General features: G+C 53.3%; 1 protein-coding gene across 1 annotated transcript; it reads right to left on the bottom strand.

Moving 5' to 3' along the window:
• Window positions 1-1,452: 1,452 nt before the first annotated feature.
• On the bottom strand, window positions 1,453-17,241 carry LOC115408455 (uncharacterized). Its single transcript, XM_030119234.1, has 8 exons — window positions 17,158-17,241; window positions 14,522-14,854; window positions 13,964-14,275; window positions 13,776-13,865; window positions 9,336-9,434; window positions 2,208-2,242; window positions 2,012-2,137; window positions 1,453-1,938 (listed from the first exon to the last, which is right to left on the bottom strand). The coding sequence occupies exons 1-8, from the start codon at window positions 17,195-17,197 to the stop codon at window positions 1,750-1,752; spliced, it is 1,224 nt and encodes a 407-aa protein (XP_029975094.1). The 5' UTR covers window positions 17,198-17,241; the 3' UTR covers window positions 1,453-1,749.
• Between the last annotated feature and the right edge of the window lie 930 nt (window positions 17,242-18,171).

Raw genomic sequence — 18,171 nt, 5'->3', positions numbered from 1 at the left:
ACAGTGACTCAGGATCTGACTTGAACACACACACACACACACACACACACACACACACACACACACACACACACACACACACACACACACACACACAGTTCTGTCTCCAGGTCCAGGATTTTCTCAATTCGTCCCTCAGTGTTACATCACAGCTGTCCAGACGTCTTCAGCTGGACTTCCTCTGTCCTCAGGACTTCAGGAAATCAGGTGAGTCTCTCTAATAAGGCGGATCCCTCCCCCCGACCCTTGATCCTTGACCCTTCTGTGGTGATCAGTGATCAGTGGTGATCAGAGGGGATCAAAATTACTTAATTTTTTTTTTTTTTTTTAAATGTTCTCTTTGAATTGTGTCACTACTTTCTACGGTTTATTCCTGATAACTTTACTCTTTGTTGTAAATTCAGTCCATGTGTTAATGAGAGGCTACACTGCCCCCTGCAGGACGCTGTGTGAACTGCATGTTCCGCACGCAGGACAAAAGACAGGCCTGACCTCAAGGACCAGAGAGAAGAGACCAAATCTTCATCTCCACCATCATCATCATCATCATCACCATCACTGGCATCATCATTATCATCATCATCATCATCATCATCATCATCATCATCATCACCATCAGTGGGTGATCAGGTGATGTTGGGTTTGCCTGCCTCTGACTCAGTGGCAGGAGTGAACTCAACACTGCCTCCTGCTGTCTGTAGTGTGAACTGCAGAGAAACCTGACTGATCTGCAGCTTCAGGACAAATCTGACAATCAGAACAGACACATTACACCGTCTGGCACGTTTATTCAGAGGAGGTCCAGGGTCTGGGAGGCCCAGGGTCTGAGGAGGTCCAGGGTCTGGGAGGTCCAGAGTCAGAGGAGGTCCAGGGTCTGGGAGGTCCAGGGTCTGGGAGGTCCAGGGTCTGGGAGGTCCAGGGTCTGGGAGGTCCAGGGTCTGGGAGGTCCAGGGTCTGGGAGGTCCAGAGTCAGAGGAGGTCCAGGGTCTGGGAGGTCCAGGGTCTGAGGAGGTCCAGGGTCTGAGGAGGTCCAGAGTCAGAGGAGGTCCAGGGTCTGGGAGGTCCAGAGTCAGAGGAGGTCCAGGGTCTGGGAGGTCCAGGGTCTGAGGAGGTCCAGGGTCTGGGAGGTCCAGAGTCAGAGGAGGTCCAGGGTCTGGGAGGTCCAGGGTCTGGGAGGTCCAGGGTCTGGGAGGTCCAGGGTCTGGGAGGTCCAGAGTCAGAGGAGGTCCAGGGTCTGGGAGGCCCAGGGTCTGGGAGGTCCAGAGTCAGAGGAGGTCCAGGGTCTGGGAGGTCCAGGGTCAGAGGAGGTCCAGGGTCTGGGAGGTCCAGGGTCAGAGGAGGTCCAGGGTCTGGGAGGTCCAGAGTCAGAGGAGGTCCAGGGTCTGAGGAGGTCCAGGGTCTGGGAGGTCCAGGGTCTGGGAGGCCCAGGGTCTGGGAGGTCCAGAGTCAGAGGAGGTCCAGGGTCTGGGAGGTCCAGGGTCAGAGGAGGTCCAGGGTCTGGGAGGTCCAGAGTCAGAGGAGGTCCAGGGTCTGAGGAGGTCCAGGGTCTGGGAGGTCCAGGGTCTGGGAGGTCCAGGGTCTGGGAGGTCCAGAGTCAGAGGAGGTCCAGGGTCTGGGAGGTCCAGAGTCAGAGGAGGTCCAGAGTCAGAGGAGGTCCAGGGTCTGGGAGGTCCAGGGTCTGCAGACTGCATCATGTTTGTGGTCAGACTACTGAAACAGTGAAAGATGAAGGACCGGGACGGTTCGGGGTCAGTGGACGTCCTCCAGAGTGCCGAGCGGAGAGACGGTGGAGTACAGCGGTCTGTCTCCAGACCCCCGAGCCGCCCGAGCCGTGGAGTAAACCACGTCCGCAGGGGCCCTGTAGGAGGCGCCGTGCGGACGGTCCATCTGACGGAAGACCACCTCGGAGTAGACGAGCCCCCCGGAGTCGTCCTCAACCTGAAGACAGAAGACGAGTCGACATTGAAGACTCTGGAGGGACTGCGCCTCATGCTGTCCCTTCACGTCTCACTCTGAGCGGGAGCCCGGGCGCCGTGACCACGCTGTAGCCGTCCTCGCCGTCGCCCGTCCGCGGCGTGAGTGAGAGAGTCCCCACCCGAGGACCTCCGTCCGCCACGTCCTCGTACAGCCGGGGACTCTGCAGGAACATGAGACACGTCTTCCTTCTGCTCGTCTCATCACGGCATCCAACCGTCAGTGGGATTTACCTCCGTCACTGAAACGTCCCGTCCCTCCAAACGGTCTGAAAGACAAAATGTCCAAAGTCTCCAGTGAGATCAGAGAAAGACGCCTGGACGTAGCTTCAGACGTCTTCAGTCTGCTGACGCCTTCAAGACAAGACAGAAAAGCTCTGTTGCTTTTGAAGTAGTGACGGACTACAGGAAACAGGAAGTAGTGAAAGGCTACAGGAAACAGGAAGTAATAATGGGCTACAGGAAACAGGAAGAAGTGAAAGACTGCAGGAACCAGGAAGTCATAACGGGCTACAGGAAACTGGAAGGAGTGGAAGACTTCAGGAACCAGGAAGTAGTGATGGGCTACAGAAAACAGGAAACAGTGAAGGGCTACAAAAACCAGGAAGTAGTAACGGGCTACAGGAACCAGGAAGTATTGAAGGGCTACAGGAACCAGAAGTAATGATGGGCTACAGAAACCAGGAAGTAGTGATGAGCTACAGGAACCAGGAAGTAGTGAAGGGCTACAAAAACCAGGAAGTAGTCATGGGCTACAGGAACCAGGAATTAGTGATGGGCTACAGGAACCAGGAAGTAGTGAAGGGCTACAGGAAACAGGAAGTAATGATGGGCTACAAAAACCAGGAAGTAGTGACAGGCTACAGGAACCAGGAAGTTGTGAATGGCTACAACAATCAGGAAGTAGTAATGGGCTACAGGAACCTGGAAGGAGTGAAAGACTACAGGAACCAGGAACTAGTGAAGGGCTACAAAAACCAAGAAGTAGTAACGGGCTACAGGAAACAGGAAGTAGTGAGGGGCTACAGGAACCAGGAAGTAATGATGGGCTACAGAAACCGGGGCTGTGTTCGAAACCGCATACTGTCTACTACATCCTTACATACTCATACTATCCATCCTGCATCCTGCTTACTCAGTCCATCAAACAGTATGCGAAGCGTTTACACTACAGCATACTACATAATAACCCACAATGCATTGCACTTCTTCCATGAGCAGAAATCGATCTGCTAAAGCTGATTTCACTTTAGCTCTAAACTCGTCAAATGTATAACTTCGAGATATCTTTTTAAATTAGGCGACAAAATGGTCGTTTAGAGTCGAGTGTGTCGTTTATTTGTCTGAATATCAGCCGTTTAGGATTTTGTTCGGACAAATTCGGCGAAATTCAAGCCAGCCGCAGTGAGCAACGCACTTCCGGTTATTTTCACCAAAATAAACCACCTCTTTCCCTTTCTCATGCAAAAAAACCTCAGTGATAAATCTGTGCTTTTACTTTGAAAACAAGAAGGCAATCTTTCAGCAATATATCTCGCTTAACATCGCCGTTTGGACCGGTGTCCCGTTAACGGACCACTTATTATGCCAGTTATGATGCTTTACCGACGGAGAGTTTTTTCGGCTCTTCAACGAAGATCGGCTCGCCGTCTTCGGTGCATCATGGTCGCTTTCAGCATGGACTTTTTCTCAGATGTAAGGGTTTTTTTGTTTTTTGTTTTTACAATTTTTAATCATTGTCAATCCAATCAGAAATCTCGTAACATAACATACCTACGAGCACAAACAATGGAGGGAAGATTAAATCTAGAACCCGTGTACGTGGATGACATTTTGGAAATAACAAGGAAAGGACATACACAAGAACTCACGGATCATCTCAACACACTGGATGACACAAAAAACATCAAGTTCACCCACGAAGAGGAAACAGACAGCACCATACATTTCCTGGACCTGGACATAAAACACCTGGAAGATGGCAGCATTAAAATTCACATATATCGGAAACCCACTCACACAGACCAATACCTCCTTTGGACGTCAGAACATCCCATTAACCACAAACTTTCAGTCGTAAGAACCCTTTTCGAACGCACAAAACTAATCACGCAGGAAGAAGACAGAAAAGAGGAGGAACAACACATCATAAAAGCACTACGAAAGTGCAACTATCCGATGTGGGCCATAAACAAAGGCCGCCAACAAGCAAAACAAAACAAAGACACAAAAAAGAGAACAACAACTAAACAAACTGAGAAACAAAACAGGGCCATGGTGACACTTCCATACATCAGAGGGATCACAGAGAGAATACAACGGGCCATGAATAAGCACAACATCAGCACCCCAGTAAAACCACACATAAAACTACGGCAGTTACTAGTACATCCCAAGGACAAAATAGAGCCACAACAAAAATGCAATATCATTTACGAAATACCTTGTTTGTCGTGCAACAAATCCTACGTCGGGGAGACTGGCAGAGCCTTCAACATCAGGACAAAAGAACATCGCACGGAATGCGAAAAAGAAACATCTAAAGCGCGCACACGCTCCTCCAAACGACAGGCAGAGCAGGAACAGCTAAAGTCTGCCGTTTCCGAACACTGCAAGAGGGAAAACCACCTCATGGACTGGGATCATGCCCAGATCATCGGCACGGAAAGCAACAAGTACCACCGCTGGATCAGGGAGGCCATCGAGATCCGGAAACGTGCCCCCCAGACTGTGAACCGGGCAGAGGGGGCGTATCAACTTTCCCATACCTGGGACACAGTTCTGAAGAAGTCGGACTGCAGATGGCGCTGTCGTCCTACTGCACCCAGTAGGAAGCTGGCGCCAAAACCTGTATAAATCAGCCGACCAGACAACATCACGTGACACTTCTGAGGAAGGCTGCAGCTTGGCAGCCGAAACATGTCAAGGTAGGCAAAATAACCTCTGGCCTGTATATACGAATCCAAACCATGAATACAAAAAAAGGCCTAATGAACCTTATCGGACTAAATCTAGAACCATACTCAGCTTGCTAAATGTACATCATGAAGAAACGGTCATTGTGGACTGAATAAAGTTTATTCAAATGTCCGTCGCGTTGCATCTTGGACAATTTCAGTATGAGTAGTGAACACACGATGTATACTCAACATTTCTGGCGAATGCAGTATGCATCCGGGAACTTCTCACATACTCAAAATCGCATACTGCCAGTGTGAACACACTGCATACTCAATAAGTTAGTATGAGTAGTAGGTAAGTATGCGGTTTCGAACACAGCCCAGGAAGTAGTGATGAGCTACAGGAACCAGGAAGTAGTGAAGGGCTACAGGAACCAGGAAGTAGTGAAGGGCTACAGGAACCAGGAAGTAGTGAAGGGCTACAAAAACCAGGAAGTAGTAATGGGCTACAGGAACCAGGAAGTAGTGAAGGGCTACAGGAAACAGGAAGTAATGATGGGCTACAGAAACCAGGAAGTAGTGACGGGCTACAGGAACCAGGAAGTAGTGAATGGCTACAAAAACCAGGAAATAGTAATGGGCTACAGGAACCTGGAAGGAGTGAAAGACTACAGGAACCAGGAAGTAGTGGAAGACTTCAGGAAACAGGAGGAAATGAAAGACTACAGGAATCAGGAAGTAGTGGAAGACTTCAGGAAACAGGAGGAAATGAAAGACTACAGGAATCAGGAAGTAGTGACGGGCTACAGGAACCAGGGCTGTGTCCGAATGTCCACACTGTCCCCTCACCCCTCAGTCACTACAGAGCTGGACTACATAGTGGACTTCATAGAGCAGGGGTCGGCAATTAGCGGCCCGCGGGCCAAATGTGGCCCGCCGAACCGTCCAATCCGGCCCGCGAGAGGATTCCAACACGCGCGCGCACAAACGCACGCATTACCCCGGGCCCTCGAGCAGACGCACGCACCCCTGTTGGAGTGCGATATCTGTCACTGTGTTGCAATAGACAATCTTCGAGGGATGTGTTGTTTAGTTGTGGTTTCCAGTTTGTCACTGAAAAAATAAAGAGGAGTGGCGCCTCGTCTGGTGAACAAGTGAGTGCTGCACCGAGCTCACCGTGTGTGTTTATTCTCCAGTAAGTTTGAGTGTAACGGTGTGTTTCCACCGGACACGACGCGAATTTTTCGGGTGACGAGATCACATACAAAGTCACTGTAATGACGCGATTGTCGCTCAACCTTGAGCGGCGGACGGCGAGCGTTTCCAGGGAGAAATCTCGCTGCCGCCCGCCGCTCCATCGCTCGTCACTTGAGTTGAAATAATTGAACCTTTCAAGCGAATTGGCGCCAGGACAGCCTGTCAGCGTGGAGGTCTTCACGGACGTGCTGCCGGAGGGCAGCAGGGCTCCGACCACGCAGAACAGCTGGCGTGATGCCAAGGCGAGCGGCGTGCGCAATCTCACTCGTTCACCGCTTCTGGTGGAAACAGCGTCAGCCTGAAGCAGCGCTGGAACCGGCCGTCCGGGCGCAGCTCCTGCAGACGGTGGAACTCAGCGAGCTCAGACCGCCTCCGGAGGGCAGCAGGCAGCCTGAAGCGATGCGGCGCCTCCTGCAGCCGGAGCTGACTTCCTCATGCCAGATACAGAGCAGCGATGGCGGCAGGCGGAGCGTCTCAATCTCGATCTTTATTTGTAAAAGCACGTCTCATATTCATAAAAGTGCTGAACAGTAAAAACAGTCATAAAAACAAAAAAAGAACAAAACCCGCACCATCGATCAGCATGCGCGCTCGCACACACACACACACACACACACACACACACAGACAGCCGGGTGCACACAGGACTGTGGGACAGACATCAGAAGAATCCTGCCCACTGAGCAGGAGACGGTGTTGCATATTTGTTCCAGCGTGACGCGTCCCGCGAATGAATTCACACACCAGCGATAAAACTTGTGCATCTAGCGCGGCGCGGTGTCATTTGTCGCGCAAATGCAGTCGCGTTAAACGCCCCCCCCCCCCCCCCCCCCCTTTGGACACCCAACTCCCTACTTTTTCTCTCAGCACTGATCACGTGACCCCCAGCAGGTACCATGGTAATCATGGTAACCATGGCAACCAGACGCACCGGCTCGCCAAGACGTATTTCCACGACACGAAAAAACATTTCTAATATTTCTTTTTAAAATGTGCTCTAATTCTGCATTTTTCTTTCCCTGTCATCTTTCCAATCATTGAAGAAATTCAATTCATGCATTCATACATACATAGAGTTGCAATGCACCATGGGCAATATTGAGCCATCTAGGGACTATTGATGTTCACTACTTTTCTAGAAGAGTACGTTTACATGCAGCCAATAACCCTTTTAAAACTCAAATATTGGCAATAAACTGGTGGCGCGTGGCCATATAAACACCCGCAAAAACCCGAATAAGCTCATATTCGGGTTTTAAAAACCGTAATAAGACCGCTGGGTTACTCCTTTTCAAACCCGAATTTCTGTTCATATAAATGCGTATCGGGATATCTGGGTTGAAAGAGACATTAAATACTGTTGTGCGCATGTTCTATCTGCAAGGAATCTTTGTCTGTTGAGTCCAGGAACTACTTGTGATCCAGTTTAGCTGCTACCGAGTAAATAAAATGTGTGGAAACGATGGATCAGTTCTTCTCTTTCACTGAAAAAACGCTGCATCGCTTCAGTGAACATGATACCACGTCCTGCCGCTGACACTCTTTTTCTAACTGTGGTGTCTGTGTAAAATAAGGTTGAACATGCAAACAGCACACCTAGTGGCATGAAGTGTGCATGCAGTCACGGCGTCGTCTGTGCGCCGCGGTTTGAACGGGGAGATCCCGACTGAATGCGCTGACTTGTAAACGGGGAAACTCTCTGTCTGTTTCAGCAGGTGAACGGGTCATTCCCAGCGCCTCAGAAACCGGAACATTGACCTGAACCCAGATACTGACTGCATGGAAACGTAGTGCCTGTGGGAAATTTCTAGTGCCCTGCTTTTTTGCTATCTGGACATTTGGACAGCCCGACACATGGTGTCTTCACTGTGTACTGTCCTATAGAGCAGCGGTTTTCAAAGTGTGAGGTGCGCCTCCCCTGGGGGGCGCCAGAGGGTTTCAGGGGAGGCCGGCGCGACAGAGAAAACAACAAACAAAAAAAACGTGTGGGCTTCCAAAGCAGTGTGTCCTGTGAGGTTCCTCACGCCAGGGATGGGAATCAACAACCGGTTCTTTTGTAGAACCGGTTCCTCATGTCTCAGTTCCAAGGAGTTATTTGTCTGTCTCCTGAACGACTCCGCTTATCGGTTCCGCTGTGTGCGTGACGACGTACCATGCGCTCCCAGCAGCCCCGGGGCAGCTGCAGTCCGCTCTGGCGCCGCTTCAGAGCCGCGGACCGGAAACTTTCAGCAAGGATCATATTTTTCCCTCACTCCGGAGCCGCTGCTTCAGTCTGAACAGAAACGAGTCGGTGCCAGATGAAAGGAGACACGTGTTCCTAAATCAGTGATTTCAAAATAAAATCTGTGTCGTGTTTTTGCCTCCACATTGTTTTTTTGTAATTGTTCTGGTAGAATATATGACAAACAACGCGATCTAATCATTATATGGATTAGAAAAATGAACGATGTTGTTCTTACTCATTGCAGGAAAGTCAAAGACACCAAAATTGCACAAATCAAAGCTCCATGACCGGAGCGGCTGTGTTGCCAGATTGGGCGGGTTTCTGCACAATCAAGCTTGTTTTGACCCCGAGGCGGGTTGAGGACTGGCTGTGTGTTGTGACGTGTTTTTTTGAATGCAAATCAGGTTTTAACGGTTTTAACACGCATTTTCTACAGAGATGGAGGTTTGGATTCTTCTCTATTGTTGGATGGTTTTAACAATATATTTGAGGCAGATCTGGCAACCAGCATCAGCTGACAGCAGACACACCAAGACCTTGTGAGTGACAGAGCTGCAGAGCTGGACCAGACAGGGCCATCCAGTGTGAGGCCGGTGTCATTTGGTTTGAGCTTTCCAGCCTGGCGTCAGGAAGAAGCTCCAGAGTTCGGCTGAATTTCACACCAAAAGATGAAACTGGGGCTACTGGCAGCTTGCAAAGTTTTCATGACATGGATATTTTTTTCTTCTTTTCAGGATGAAGATATGAAAGAGTTAATGCAAACACCCCATTTGTATTGTTTCATTTCTCACTCAATGAGAATCAATTGATAAGAGAATTGATAAGGAATCGTAAAAGTGAAAGACGACAGGAACCAGAAAATAATTTAAATGGAGTCAGTTTGAATTGTGAACTTTGAATGAGTCATTCAACTCCACCACAAGAGAATGGTGTGTGTGTGGGTGTGTGTGTGTGTGTGTGTGTGTGTGTGTGTTGCGTCACCTTTGTGTTTTGAAGCCCGTTTCCTGCAGAAGATGAGCAGCGCCACACCCAGCAGAACGACCACGGCGGTGAGAACCGGACCGACGGAGAGCAGAACGTCTGTGGAGCCCAGAGGGAGTCAGACTCACAGGGAACGGGTCTGGAACACAGTCCAGAACACACTCCAGTACACAGTCCGGAAGACACTCCAGAACACACTCCGGAACACACTCCGGAACACACTCCAGAATACAGTCCGGAACACAGTCCAGAACACACTCCGGAACACACTCCAGTACACAGTCCGGAAGACACTCCAGAACACACTCCGGAACACACTCCGGAACACACTCCAGAATACAGTCCGGAACACAGTCCGGAACACACTCCAGAACACACTCCAGAACACACTCCAGAACACAGTCCGGAACACAGTCCGGAACACACTCCAGAACACACTCCAGAACACAGTCCAGAACACACTCCAGAACACACTCCGGAACACACTCCGGAACACACTCCGGAACACACTCCAGAACACAGTCCAGAACACACTCCGGAACACACTCCGGAACACACTCCAGAACACACTCCAGAACACAGTCCGGAACACAGTCCGGAACACACTCCAGAACACACTCCAGAACACAATCCGGAACACACTCCGGAACACACTCCAGAACACAGTCCAGAACACAGTCCAGAACACACTCCAGAACACAGTCCAGAACACACTCCAGAACACACTCCAGAACACAATCCGGAACACACTCCGGAACACACTCCAGAACACAGTCCAGAACACAGTCCAGAACACACTCCAGAACACAGTCCAGAACACACTCCAGAACACAGTCCAGAACACACTCCAGAACACACTCCGGAAAACACTCCGGAACACAGTCCAGAACACACTCCAGAACACACTCCAGTACACAGTCCGGAAGACACTCCAGAACACACTCCGGAACACACTCCGGAACACACTCCAGAACACAGTCCAGAACACACTCCAGAACACACTCCGGAACACACTCCGGAACACACTCCAGAACACAGTCCAGAACACACTCCAGAACACACTCCGGAACACACTCCGGAACACACTCCGGAACACAGTCCGGAACACACTCCGGAACACACTCCAGAACACAGTCCAGAACACACTCCGGAACACACTCCGGAACACAGTCCAGAACACACTCCGGAACACACTCCGGAACACAGTCCAGAACACACTCCGGAACACACTCCAAAACACAGTCCGGAACACACTCCGGAACACACTCCGGAACACACTCCGGAACACACTCCAGAATACAGTCCGGAACACACTCCGGAACACACTCCAGAACACAGTCCAGAACACACTCCGGAACACACTCCGGAACACAGTCCAGAACACACTCCGGAACACACTCCGGAACACACTCCGGAACACACTCCGGAACACACTCCAGAACACACTCCAGAACACAGTCCGGAACACACTCCGGAACACACTCCGGAACACAGTCCGGAACACACTCCGGAACACACTCCAAAACACAGTCCGGAACACAGTCCAGAACACACTCCAGAACACAGTCCGGAACACAGTCCGGAACACACTCCGGAACACACTCCAGAACACACTCCAGAACACAGTCCGGAACACACTGCAGAACACAGTCCGGAACACACTCCAGAACACACTCCAGAACACAGTCCAGAACACACTCCAGTACACAGTCCGGAAGACACTCCAGAACACAGTCCAGAACACACTCCGGAACACACTCCAGAACACACTCCGGAACACAGTCCGGAACACACTCCGGAACACACTCCAAAACACAGTCCGGAACACAGTCCAGAACACACTCCAGAACACAGTCCGGAACACAGTCCGGAACACACTCCAGAACACACTCCAGAACACAATCCGGAACACACTCCGGAACACACTCCAGAACACAGTCCGGAACACACTCCAGAACACACTCCAGAACACAGTCCGGAACACACTCCAGAACACACTCCAGAACACAGTCCGGAACACACTCCAGAACACACTCCAGAACACACTCCAGAACACAATCCGGAACACACTCCGGAACACACTCCAGAACACACTCCAGAACACAATCCGGAACACACTCCGGAACACACTCCAGAACACACTCCAGAACACACTCCAGAACACAGTCCGGAACACAGTCCGGAACACACTCCAGAACACACTCCAGAATACAGTCCGGAACACACTCCAGAACACACTCCAGAACACACTCCAGAACACAGTCCGGAACACACTCCAGAACACACTCCAGAATACAGTCCGGAACACACTCCAGAACACACTCCAGAACACACTCCGGAACACACTCCAGAACACACTCCGGAACACACTCCGGAACACAGTCCGGAACACACTCCAGAACACACTCCAGAATACAGTCCGGAACACACTCCAGAACACACTCCAGAATACACTCCAGAACACACTCCAGAACACACTCCGGAACACACTCCGGAACACAGTCCGGAACACACTCCAGAACACACTCCGGAACACACTCCGGAACACAGTCCGGAACACACTCCAGAACACACTCCGGAACACAGTCCGGAACACACTCCAGAACACAGTCCAGAACACAGTCCAGAACACACTCCAGAATACAGTCCGGAACACACTCCAGAACACACTCCAGAACACACTCCGGAACACAGTCCGGAACACACTCCAGAACACACTCCAGAACACACTCCAGAAAGCAGTCCGGAACACACTCCAGAACACAGTCCAGAACACAGTCCAGAACACACTCCAGAACACAGTCCAGAAACACAGTCCAGAACACACTCCAGAACACACTCCAGAATACAGTCCGGAACACACTCCAGAACACACTCCAGAACACACTCCGGAACACAGTCCGGAACACACTCCAGAACACACTCCAGAACACACTCCAGAATACAGTCCGGAACACACTCCAGAACACACTCCAGAACACACTCCAGAATACAGTCCGGAACACACTCCAGAACACACTCCAGAACACACTCCAGAACACAGTCCAGAACACAGTCCAGAACACACTCCAGAACACAGTCCGGAAGACAGTCCGGAACACAGTCCGGAACACAGTCCGGAACACACTCCAGAACACACTCCAGAATACACTCCAGAACACACTCCAGAACACACTCCGGAACACACTCCGGAACACAGTCCGGAACACAGTCCGGAACACACTCCAGAACACACTCCAGAACACAGTCCGGAACACACTCCGGAACACACTCCGGAACACACTCCGGAACACACTCCGGAACACACTCCAGAACACAGTCCGGAACACAGTCCGGAACACACTCCAGAACACACTCCAGAACACACTCCGGAACACACTCCGGAACACACTCTGGAACACACTCCTGAACACACTCCGGAACACAGTCCGGAACACACTCCGGAACACACTCCGGAACACAGTCCGGAACGCACTCCAGAACGCACTCCAGAACGCACTCCAGAACGCACTCCGGAACACACTCCGGAACACTCCTCTCAGGAACGGTTCTCTCTGGAACACTCTCATCCAAACGACTCCATCGAATCTATTTCACGGCTCATTTTCTCATTTTCGGCTTCAAATTGCACCAATATGAAGAGAAAGCAAATCAATTCCACTGAACACACACACACGCAAACGCAAACACACACACACACACACACTCAGGAGCTCTGGAAAGTGAGGCCTATAAGGAGGAAGTGTGAAGCGGCTCGGCTGAAACTGCCGACTGATCTGAGTTTCAGCTCTCGGAGTCAAAACGCAGAGTTTTGTCCGGCGAGCGTCTCTGAGCTCCTGATACGGATCAGTTTACAACCTGCAGCCAGACGAGCCTCAGCTCACTCAGAACCCGTTCAGGGACAGACGTGTGAAGACTGTGGTTTTCTGGCTCTCGCTCCAGACCTGCCTGATGGACATCAGGACCCCAGACCAGACTCCAGACCGGACCCCAGACTGGACCCCAGACCGGACCCCAGCCCAGACTCCAGACCGGACCCCAGACTGGACCCCAGACCGGACCCCAGCCCAGACTCCAGACCGGACCCCAGCCCAGACTCCAGACCGGACCCCAGACTGGACCCCAGACCGGACTCCAGACCGGACTCCAGACCGGACCCCAGACCGGACCCCAGACCGGACTCCAGACCGGACTCTAGACCAGACTCCAGCCCAGACTCCAGACCGGACTCCAGACCGGACTCCAGCCCAGACTCCAGACCGGACCCCAGGCTGGACCCCAGACCGGACTCCAGACCGGACTCCAGACCGGACTCCAGACCGGACTGGCGCTCCCTGAGGCAGCCTCATGTTCTTGATTGATTGGCAGCACTGGAACCGTTTGGGTTCCACACCCTGTGAATAAGAACCTTCCTTCAGCCCCACGGATCCCGGCCGGTACCTGGTCGATGGTCCTGACTCGCTCCAGACTCGGCGGTGAGTTCAGGGACCGTCGGTGGACTTCTGGACTCGGTCGTCGGTCCTGCGGACGCTGGAAATGTCGGAGAACCGAGACGAGTCTGTGAGCCAAGGCTAGGTTCTCTCAAACATCCAGTCACGTCTAGAACATGGTTCGGGCTCCTGACCCACCGTCTGTGACGACGACCTGGAAGTCGATGAACTGGCGCTTCATTCCACATCTGTACCAGCCGGAGTCGGGCGGGGCCAGCTGTTCGATGCTCACACACACAACCTCCCCGTTTCCGGTGTGCTCTTCGTGTGTGAGGCTGAATCTGCCCTCCTGAGTCCTGCTGAGCTCCGTCTGGACCAGGACCTGCTCTCTGGAAAAAGGCTTCCAGCTCAAGTACTTTGGATTTCCAGAGGTCTGGAAGGAGCAGGCGACCGTCAGAGAACGCCCCGCTTCGACAAACACCTTCTGCTGGGAGTTCACCTCCAGCACGGCTGTAGAGAAGACCACAATCAGCTGGAACCCCAACAGCTCTCCCGACCGCCGAAACCTGATGCGACCCAAGACACGTTTAACGGAAAACCGTTCTGTTCACGGCAAGCCTAGCGGTCCACAACCGGTCTAGGGAAAACCCAGAAACACCCCGTTTACACCGCAGACATGTTGCCATGGAAACAGGAAACCTTTCCAGCTGACACGCTGTATGAAGAGGTTGTGAAAGCCGACCTGAGGGAACTCACCGTCCACGGCGAGGATGTGGAACTCTGTGAGGCGGTACGCTCCCCCGCTGGTCAGTCCGCAGACGTACCGTCCCGAGTCGGACCTGGACAACCCCGAGACGCCCACGGACAGGACCGACTCCTGAAACAGCAGTCCCGTCCTCTCGTAGCCGAGGCTGTACCGTCCAGACCGAGCGCGGTCCCGCTGCGTCTCGATGAGGATGTTCCCCCCGGAGCAGCTGGTCCTGCAGAAGATCCTCCAGGATCCAGGCCGGCTGAACTTACAGACGGCGGTGACGTTTGATCCCACGGCTCCGTAGAAGGAGGTCCGAGCGCCGGATCCAGAGCGAAGGCCTGAGGAGCAGGACCAGGCGGAACTCTAGAGCAGGGGTCTCAAACCGGTCCAGGAAGGGCTGCAGGTTTTCATTCCAGCCGAGCAGCAGCAGCAGGACCACTCAAGTCCTCAGGTCTTCAGTGGAGCCTGATGGCAGGACTGGAGTCTGCTGCTCCTGCTCGGGTCGAATGAAAACCTGCAGCCGCGCGGCCCTTCCTGGACCGGCTCGAGACCCCTGGTCTGGACTGTCTGGGTCTGATGGTTCAGTCCAGACTCCAGAGCATCGTCCTCCACTGACTGAGGGAATGATCGTCTAGATTCCTGTCAGACTTCCTGTTGAGACTGACTGGTCTATTTTCAGAGACATCTCTCTGTCCCACCGTCTCTCTGTCCCTCTGTCTCTCCGTCTCTCTGTCTTTCCGTCTCTCCGTCCCTCCATCTCTCTGTCCCTCCGTCTTTCTGTCTCTCTGTCTCTCCGTCTCTCTGTCTTTCCGTCTCTCCGTCCCTCCATCTCTCTGTCCCTCCGTCTTTCTGTCTCTCCGTCTTTCTGTCTCTCCGTCTTTCCATCCCTCTGTCTCTCCGTCTCTCTGTCTTTCCGTCCCTCTGTCTCTCCGTCTCTCTGTCCCTCCGTCTCTCCGTCTTTCCGTCCCTCTGTCTCTCCGTCTCTCTGTCCCTCCGTCTCTCCGTCTTTCCGTCCCTCTGTCTCTCCGTCTCTCTGTCTTTCTGTCTCTCCGTCCCTCCGACTCTCCGTCTTCCGGCCCTCTGTCTCTCTGTCTTTCTGTCTCTCCGTCCCTCCGTCTCTCTGTCCCTCCGTCTCTCCGTCCCTCTGTCTCTCCGTCTCTCTGTCTATCGTCTTTCCGTCCCTCTGTCTCTCCGTCTCTCTGTCTTTCTGTCTCTCCGTCCCTCCGACTCTCCGTCTTCCGGCCCTCTGTCTCTCTGTCTTTCTGTCTCTCCGTCCCTCCGTCTCTCTGTCCCTCCGTCTCTCCGTCCCTCTGTCTCTCCGTCTCTCTGTCTATCGTCTTTCCGTCCCTCTGTCTCTCCGGCTCTCTGTCTTTCTGTCTCTCTGTCTCTCCGTCTCTCCGTCCCTCCATCTCTCTGTCCCTCCATCTCTCTGTCTCTCCGTCTCTCTGTCTCTCCGTCTTTCCGTCCCTCTGTGTCTCCGTCTCTCTGTCTCTCGTCTCTCCGTCCCTCCATCTCTCCGTCTCTCCGTCCCTCCGTCCCTCCGTCTCTCCGTCTCTCCGTCCCTCCGTCTCTCCGTCCCTCCGTCTCTCCGTCCCTCCGTCCGTCTCTGTCTCTCTGTCTCTCTGTCTCTCCGTCTCTCCGTCCCTCCGTCTCTCTGTCCCTCCGTCTCTCCGTCCCTCCGTCCCTCTGTGTCTCCGTCTCTCTGTCTCTCGTCTCTCCGTCCCTCCATCTCTCCGTCTCTCCGTCCCTACGTCTCTCCGTCTCTCCGTCTCTCCGTCCCTCCGTCTCTCCGTCCCTCCGTCCGTCTCTGTCTCTCTGTCTCTCCGTCTCTCCGTCCCTCCGTCTCTCTGTCCCTCCATCTCTCCGTCCCTCCGTCTCTCTGTCTCTCCGTCTCTCTGTCTCTCCGTCTCTCCGTCCCTCCGTCTCTCCGTCCCTCCATCTCTCTGTCTCTCCGTCTCTCTGTCCCTCCGTCTCTCTGTCCGTCTCTCTGTCTGTCCTCAGCGTCCTCCTGATCAGAGCAGAGACGGTTTTGGGGAAACGAGGCGTTTCACTTCACTTTGTGGAGGACGTTTAGAGAAGCAGAGCAGAGACCAGGGTCGTCCTCCCGTCTGTCCAAACCTGCACCGGAGACGTTTGTCTGCCTCAGAGCCTCTGAGCAGGATCACTCCTGCAGCACCGCCTCATCAGCAGGGTGAAGCACCCTGTGTCCCCTCGGTCTGACCGGCTCACGTCCCCCGTGAGCGGAGGACAGTCCCCCGTGAGCGGAGGACAGTCCACCGCCTGGTGAGCTCTGCTTCACCACGCCGAAGGATCAAAGAGCCACGTCGCTATGAATGCTGGGCCGCCACGAGCCGGTTCTCCCTGCGGGAACTTTTCGGACTCCTCCTGCTTAAAACCCAAAAAGCCAGAAGGCTGGCGAGGCCCCGCCCCCTCGGGCTGGACTCAGACCGAGGGTCCGGATCGAGCCGGATCAACCCTTCTGCTGTACGGGGGCTGGCCTCGCGACTCCTGCGTTACCGTTTGACAGGCGTCCCGCCCCGGTCCCGCTCCCCCCGCCACTGTCCCTCTGACCGGAGGACGCCGGGTTTGAAACCCTCCCTCCCCAGGAGCAGCAGGAGCAGCTGGAGGAGCAGGTACTCACAGAGGAGGAGGATCCAGGCGGCGCGGTGGGGCAGCGGCATGTCGGGCGGTCGGTCGGCTGCAGCGTCTCTGCAGGAGCAGGAAGTGAGACGGACGTCCTCCAGCCAGACCCTCCCCGTCCCCGACGCCCGGGACCACGGTTTGAACCCCAACCCCTGTGTGTGTGTGTGTGTATGTGTGCGTGTGTCTGTGTGCGTGTGTGCGTGCGTGTGTGTGTGTGTGTGTGTGTGTGTGTGTGTGTGTGTGTGTGTGTGTGTGTGTGTGTGTGTGTGCATGTATGTGTGCGTGTGTCTGTGTGTGTTCTCGTATTTCTATCCTTGTCGGGGCCAAATGTCCCCACAAGGATAGCAAAACGTGGAACGACGTGCCTTGTGGGACCTTTTTCTGGTCCTAAGTAGGAGAAACAGTGTTTTCTTGACCATGTTGTTGTTACTGAAAAAAGTAAAAGTGTAAAAACATTTCTTTAGGGTTAGGCTTTATTGTGGTGTGGGTTAGGGTTAGGGTAAGGGTCAGGGTCAGGGTCTGGGTCTGGGTCTGGGTCAGGGTCAGGGTCTGGGTCTGGGTCTGGGTCAGGGTCAGGGTCAGGGTCTGGGTTAGGAGTTAGACATGAATGGGAGTCAATGGAAGGTCCCCACGAGGATAGAAATACACACGTGTGTGTGTGTGTGTGTGTCTGTGTGTGTTGTGTGTGTGTGTCTGTCTGTCTCTGGATCAGCTGGGTCTCTGGATCTGGATCTGGTCTCTGGGGCTTCAGTCCTGCTGCTGATCTCAGAAGTTTCTGGTCTTGCTGGTCTGCCTCGAGCCCTTGAGCAGGACGTGGGCCTTTCTGGATGGGCCAGCTGGCCTTGGCATGCAGGTTCTCTGGATCTGTTGGGTCCCTGGATCTCTTCAGGACCCGTGTCCGAGGTCGGTCAGGTTCCTCAGCGGGTTCTCCTCACAGCAGGAGGTCAGAGGTCACGTCCACCCTCCGTCGTCTGCAGTGGCCTGGTGGGACGCGTCCGGCAGGAGGACCTGA

Source organism: Salarias fasciatus, chromosome 20 (assembly GCF_902148845.1).
Source record: "Salarias fasciatus chromosome 20, fSalaFa1.1, whole genome shotgun sequence".
In the NCBI taxonomy this organism is placed as follows: Eukaryota; Metazoa; Chordata; class Actinopteri; order Blenniiformes; family Blenniidae; genus Salarias; species Salarias fasciatus.
The sequence above is the reverse complement of the archived record's forward strand: the minus strand, read 5'-3'. Positions and strand labels throughout refer to the sequence as shown.